The sequence below is a fragment of the Pyrus communis genome, chromosome 16 (assembly GCF_963583255.1).
Source record: "Pyrus communis chromosome 16, drPyrComm1.1, whole genome shotgun sequence".
In the NCBI taxonomy this organism is placed as follows: domain Eukaryota; kingdom Viridiplantae; phylum Streptophyta; class Magnoliopsida; order Rosales; family Rosaceae; genus Pyrus; species Pyrus communis.
The window spans coordinates 3449849-3456878 of NC_084818.1; the positions used below are offsets into that span (position 1 = coordinate 3449849).

At 40.2% G+C, this 7030-nt stretch overlaps 2 protein-coding genes across 3 annotated transcripts; one reads left to right on the plus strand and one right to left on the minus strand.

Annotated features, from left to right (window-relative positions):
• Positions 1–784: 784 nt before the first annotated feature.
• Positions 785–2488, minus strand: LOC137721359 (protein LPA2-like). The gene is made up of 2 exons (XM_068460457.1): positions 2054–2488; positions 785–1092 (listed from the first exon to the last, which is right to left on the minus strand). Exons 1-2 carry the CDS (start codon positions 2475–2477, stop codon positions 947–949), a joined length of 570 nt encoding a protein of 189 aa, XP_068316558.1. The 5' UTR covers positions 2478–2488; the 3' UTR covers positions 785–946.
• Positions 2489–3052: 564 nt separating this feature from the next.
• Positions 3053–7030, plus strand: LOC137720705 (uncharacterized). Of its 2 annotated transcripts, none has more exons than XR_011066576.1 (14): positions 3053–3543; positions 3643–3776; positions 3995–4138; positions 4246–4357; positions 4480–4792; positions 4895–5108; positions 5252–5341; positions 5477–5732; positions 5899–6011; positions 6091–6189; positions 6287–6327; positions 6450–6560; positions 6662–6752; positions 6840–7030. XR_011066576.1 is itself a non-coding variant. In XM_068459808.1 (14 exons), the coding sequence occupies exons 1-14, from the start codon at positions 3291–3293 to the stop codon at positions 6938–6940; spliced, it is 2079 nt and encodes a 692-aa protein (XP_068315909.1). In that variant the 5' UTR covers positions 3053–3290; the 3' UTR covers positions 6941–7030. The 2 variants fall into 2 exon arrangements, 1 of the variants encoding a protein (XP_068315909.1); XM_068459808.1 differs by having other exon boundaries at positions 6280–6327.

The following is a 7030-nucleotide window of genomic DNA, read 5'->3' on the forward strand; positions in this document are numbered from 1 at the left end:
AAAGATAAGCGGAATGGCTACAACACTGCAATATGGAAGCAGGGGAGGAAGCGTAGAAACTAAAAATTAAAAGCACGACACAAACAAGTAATCCTTTCATGAGGATGACAAGATGAAAGGCTGAAATTTTCCCAAGATAGTCGACCTTTTACTAATTCTAAAAACGACTGAAGGGTGCACAAGTATGGTATAAGCGATGTAAGTAAAAGGCACGGCAAGATGATAGGAAGGCCAAGAGCACAGGGCCAAACTGGTGTGTAAGATGTGATTGTGTGCAGATTATCTCATGAGGGTTCTCCTCGATGAGGGAAAGAGATAGGTGAATGGCTGGAACACTGCAATACGGAAAAAGATGAGGGAGTATAGGAACAAAAAGTTTGAACACAAACAAGTAATTTAGCCATAGACGTGCTATAGTACCATTAACAACTAAGGATAGCAGGACGCAAGACTAAATGTTGCATGAGATCATCTGCTCCTTTCTAATTCTAACAATGACCGATGAGTGCACTACTATGGTATTGGATATATAAGTAAAAGGCACCGTGAGGATGATAGGAAGGCCAGAGCACAGGGTCAACTGGTTTGTGACATACGATTGTGGACAGCTTCTCTCTTGAGCTGGACAGTTCAGTTACAGAAGAGGCCATTTGCTCATGAGGGTTCTCCATGGTAGGGTCTAGAACCCATGTGATCCAACGATCTGCCTGATACCGATCTTATGCCACATGACTTTTAAAAAAAGCATGGCCTTAAGTATAGCTTGTAGAAATGAATCAAGGGATGGTGCACAGAAGTGATTTAAGGAACAAATGGAAGCTGTTTGCGATTTTTTTTCAGCTGATTCATCGTCCTATAAACAATGAAAGCACTACAAGTACAGCCTTAAAAGCTACTGAAATGTTTCCTCATTTACCTGAAAGTTTCTATGTATACAAAGTAAATATCATTTCTGACCTTTAAGTTCCTCATTCTGCAGATACTTCACCACTCCATATACAACACTTCCAGCAACGAACAAGCCGACTGTTGGTGTAAAAGATGGATATAAATACTTCACAAAGAACTTGTCCCACTCTTCTGGCAGGAACCCTGAAATGCAAGTTAACAAATTATCACAATGTGAAGAAAACATAAATCATACCTTATCGAATCAATCACAGAAATAACTTCCAAGATTTTATTATCTAGTCTGTCGCTAAAGTTCAAGTAATCAATCATAATGGACAATGTACTGCTTTTCCAGATACGTGAAGAACGGATGCGATAATACTCCTTTAATCAGAGGGTTCAGTTGGTTACATTATGCGCCAAAAGGAATGTGTTTATGAGATTGTTGAATTCTCAAATTGGGAAGTTTGGAAGCCAGAAGTTTTGTCATTTGTCATACTATGCCCGTTCTGGTCCATATCTTATGTGACTGATAGTTTATAGTTGGCGCTGAGCTTCGACAAAGAGGATCAAAATGGCCTTCTGTGCAAACTCTTTCCAATACATGATATTCTCAATAACTTGTTGGGTTTTCCAATTAAGTCATAGGATGATCAGTAAGAGTGAAATATTATTCAACTCCGATTTTAAACTTCAGCCGCTCGTTTGGACAAACTTTCTTAAACCTAAACAATTTATGCAGCATCCACTGCTGATACGTCTTACCACTTAACAGTGGACATGAACAAGGGGTGGCTATACAGATTATACTAAGAGAACGGCCGAAAAGGACTCAAGATACTAAATTGGATTCTAAACAATGAATATTGGGTTCTAACTTGCCAGCATGTTGGAGGACTCAAAAACCGCAAGGTCGAATTCAGAGTCACATTTAATAAGATCCCCAAAACCAAAGCTTATAAATCTAGCAAGTCAATCCTAGTTAACGGAAATCACAATTCGAAATCTATCAAACCAAACAATTCCACAATTTAAACGATTCAAACTTACTGACTCCTACAATTTCAACCAAATGCTAACAAAAAAATCCAATCTTTGCAAAATACCTACAAAATTTTCACATGATTCACATCAATTCAATCACAATGAACGGAAAGGTTACCCGAAGCGGCGAGAAGAAGGCCTTGGGCTAGGATGACGCCGCCGAGCCCCAACCAAGCGAGAACAAAAGCGCTCTCATTTGTTCCCATCTCTTTGGCCTTAGCCTGATCTTCTTCAGAATAAAGCAGGGGCTTTTCCACCGGCGACCTCCGAATCACCGCCGCCCTCCCTTTCTTCTTATCAGCGGCGGAATTCGGCTTGGCCGAAGAAGGAGGAGGCGGGCCGAAGCCTGTCCCGGCTGAGGTGGGTTTCTTGGGTGGGACCTGGGTGGCCTCGGCGGCGGGTTTTGACGGCTCCGATGGGGTCTGGGACTTCACTGTGAAGTGGGTTCTGGTTGAAAAGTGAAGCAGCGGAGGAGTGTGAGGAAGGTGATGATGATAGGGCTTGGTGGTGAGAGATGATGAGGGACACTGAATTAGCGCCATTTTCAGTTTAGTTCGTTAGAAGAAAATTTGCTTATTTTTGCTCCTTTTGTGTGTTTTGGCTATCAAAGCAAACGACGCGTCGTTCACTCTTGACGAACAAACAATTAGGTTTTAGTGCACGAAGGGACAGCGATGGTCTCAGCCCCATTGTAATATTTTTACACATTACGATTTTCAAGGTTTTTCCGTAGATTTAGGATTCTAATTCAACGTTTTTACTTTTTATTTTAATTTTTTTATCGGGTTTGATTTGAGATTGATGATTTTTATGAAGTTCAAGCAATTCGTTGCTTGTGAGCTTTGAGAAGGACCCTAGTCTGGAGATCAGTGGAGGGAGAGAGGAAGGAAGTCAAAAAGGCTTAAGATTTAGGTTTAAGAAAGAGGACGACATCATACCAGACCCAAATGATGATAATTGGTTACTTACCACACAGTATAATAACTTTTATAAAATCAGAAGAACGTTTTAGATTGAAACTTTTGAACCTCTCTTTGACTAAAATTCTGATTCTACTTCCTCACCTTATGTAACATAATATTATATTATTAGTTCGAAATGCTGACCTTCCGAGCAAAATGTGAAAAAATTGAGTTCTGTTAAGCATTGGGTTCTTCTCCTCCACAATAACAAATTTTCAAATTTCAGGTGTTTGATTCAATTTTCTGCTCCACAAAAACAGTTTGAATTCTTTCTCTGCATTCCAAAGATGCCAAATCCTCGAAGTCTCCTGCTTTATCCTCAACGAATGCCTTTTCCCCTCTCTGCTTTCCTTAAACGGACATGAAACTCTCACACTGCACACTCTACTCCGCATGGCCTCGCTCGTCACTTTCCTGCACTTCCCTTCGCTTTCCTCCTCCCCAAACACCTTCTGTATCTCGCCAAAACGGTGCCGTCTCAATTTCAAAGCTCAAATTTCAGTCAACGGTACTCAGAAGCCCGCCGGCGTGGCCCTCGTTTGGCTAAAGCACGACCTCCGGATCGACGACCACCCCGCCCTCCTCGCCGCCTCCAACCACTCCGCCGTGGTTCCAATCTATGTCTTCGATCATCGCATCATCTCCCGTAAGTCACACACTGACACTCTGACACACACACACACACACACGTATAGTGATGTACGATTATATCTATAGGTGGATTCATTGGAGGGAAAATGGGCAGGTTTTCCCGAGAAAATGCAAGAAACGGTTTTGATTGCTTTGCAAGATTTGAGAAGCTCGTTGAAGGATAAAGGTGCGAACTTGATGATTCGGTTGGGGAATGCCGAAAATGTGATTCAAGAGCTTGTAAAAGAGGTTGTTATCTCAATAGCTTTGCTTATTGTGTATGAGGAGAAACAACTTCCTGCCACGGGGATGCCATTGTGGCGGAATTCCAAGATAATCACGCAGAAATGCATCAAAATGCGGGATTGGATTGGAATTCCGCCACATCAGTATCCGAGCTGTGGGTAGGTTTCTCTATTGTATTAGAGACTAGTTGAACCACTCATCATTGGAGAGGATTGCAACAGGTTCAGTTTGTTAGTACATTATATGCCGAGGAGGAGGTGGAGTATGGCTTGAGGAAGATGACTGATAGTGTCAGGGACACCTTGGCGGCAATGCGGTCTTCCCCCAACTTTGTGCTGTGGCGGACTCCATTTTATGATGTGAAGGTAGTTGTCGTTGTCTTGATTGTTTTTTTTTATTTGTTTTTGAGGTGCTGGTTGGTGATACACTTGGTTACTATTGAGTGATTGGTTGGATGAGTGTGATTTTGTAGAGCTTGAAGGGTATTCCAGATTCATACGATGAATTTACCAAACTTAGATTGCCAGTAACTTTGCCACTATCGGCCGCAACATTAACTGATGGAAACATGGAAGTGGATTGGGGTAAGGGTTCCCATATTGTTAATTCTTCTGCTTATACTTCTACTTGATTAGTTTCGCTACTAAATTTGTCAAAGATATATCTTGCAAGTAGTAGTGGCCATAATCGCTTTACTATGATTCAGGTCCTATCCCCACATTTAATGATTTGAAACAATTTATCAAAGAAAATCCATGCAAAATGGAAGAGAGTTGGAATTCAATGAAGGAGATGTGCGCTGAAACGATTTTGATGAAGGAATTTTTGAAGCCTGGGCAAAGAAATCTAAACAACTCGAGTTCTAGACATGTCCAGTTCCCATCAAAGAAGCGCGAGAATTCTATGTTTGTCACTACAAGGGGAAATTCTCTGGGAGGAGGGACGAGTAACGCATTGAAAGCTTTGGGTGCATACTTGAGATATTTGGAGGGAACGGAACGTGATCACTACTGGTGGAAGTATGTGGTCATATTTTACCGTACAAAAACTTAATGATCAGATATTCCTTTCCACTTCATTCCTGCATTAACTAAGGTTCTTTTGGGATAATCTTGTTGCAGAATACATGAACAGATGCCCTGTGCTGAAAGTCGGGATGGAGCTTCATTTACTACGCTCTTTGGTCCTGCCCTTTTTCTTGGCATCCTATCCAGAAGAAGAGTATATTTTGAAACTCTCAAGTATAAGAAAGAACAAGATTCTGGATTTCTGTCTCCTTTTGGATATTTATCTGCTACAATTGCCGCAACTGTTGATTCGGTGTGCTCAATGGAGGTGCTGTACCAGTTATGCGAAAATTGTATTTATTTTTTGATTGAAGTGGCTTTTCGGAGACTTACCTAAGTTGCTTTCTTTGCAAAAAAACATTATTTATCGCATAACATATTTGTAAGCAACTGAGTTATGTTTTGTGACAGTGGTATTTGCTTGTTGCTCTAAAAAGTCAGTTAAGTGATGACAGAAGATTTGATATTCGTATCTGGAGATGGAAAGGCTATCTAATTCAGGTATTTTGTTCGAAACTGATCTTTTCTATTTCAAAGATATTCTGTACCTTGTAATCTGGATAAAGACTTGGCTAGCTTTATGTTGTAGATTGGGGTACCTACTCTTTCACTACGATACTACTATCCTTTTGTCAGTATACAGTTGTGGGTGAAGAAGGTCCTGCTACTCTTCTGGTTCATGGTTTTGGAGCCTTCTTGGAGCATTACCGTGACAACATACGCGCCATTGCTGAAGGTGGAAACCGAGTATGGGCCATCACACTATTAGGATTTGGCAAATCGGAAAAGCCAAATATTGAATACACTGAACTCATGTGGGCTGAAATGCTTAGAGATTTCATTATTGAAGTTGTGGGTGAATCAGCACATCTGGTTGGGAACTCAATTGGTGGTACGTTTTAAACTAGAAAGGAGATGATCAACTTACCTAAACGATGTCTTACAACTTACCTAAAAAGTTCTGGTGGCGTATCTGCTTTAATTTTTAGATTTTTTTCTCCAGTGTGCATATCTGTTGTGTTATCTTATTGGTATTTGTTACGATTTTCTGTCTCCAGGTTATATTATTGCAATTGTCGCTCGTCTTTGGCCTGCTTTGGTCAAATCTGTGGTTCTTATCAACAGTGGTGGGAATGTTATTCCAGGATATTCCTCTGTGTTGTTTGCCAAGGTAAGGTTGATTAAAACTGTGCAAGATCCCTTTCTTTCGTACGATTTTGACAGTCTCATAATATAGTTTTCTGTTTCAGGAGAGAAGAACTTCGGGTGCTTCATGGCTAGGTGCTAAATTCCTTTTGTTCTACTTAAGGTTGACACTCAAGGACATAGTGAAGAATTGCTACCCATCTGTAAGTATCTTTACTGTCTTTTTTTTTTTTTTTTAATATGGTTCACTTTCTTAGTTTTCGTTTGTGTGTTTTACTACCCTTTCTCTGCAGAAAACAGAGCGAGTCGACAATTGGCTTATTGATGAAATGCTAAGAGCAGTATCCTCTTCCATGTGAAGTATATTTATTTTTCTCTAGGAACTAGCAATCACAGTTGATTTTTCTTATACAAATTAAAAAACATGTAACTAGTCAAAAGTCTCCTTAACGTAACTTGAAAGTCATATGATCCCGGGGTAGTAGTGGTCCTTGAAAGCGTTTTTAGCTTCAATCTCTCAATCCCTCTTAATTATCTCTTGGATGAATTCAAGGACAAAGTTATGATTATACAGGTAAATTATTAAGTCTTAACAAGCAGAGAGAAATCTCTCTCTTCTCTTGATTTTGTTTAAAACCCCTTAATCCTACTGTTTTGTCTGTCTGTCTCGGTTAGGGGATGAGAGATCCAATATCGGACTCCAAGTCAACAGTGACTATGCTTAAAGAGCATTGTGCTGGGTTCATCGTCAAGGAGTTGGATGCCGGTGTGTAAAATATTTCCATTGTTTTATGCTCTGTTTATGCTCAAAAGTTTCATACAAGTTTATTCCTTTCGTTGTTCTTGAAATTAGGTCATTGCCCGCACGACGAACTGCCCGATGAAGTGAATTCAATTATTCGTGAATGGATAGTGAACCGGAGCAGTAAACTTCCGGCTGTTAGCTTCAAGTAGATTACGTAAATGATCTGTACCGTTTGTTCTTTTTCATCCATGTCAAAATTCAAACGCAAGTTTCTTGAAATCAAATGGCTTTATTGATTA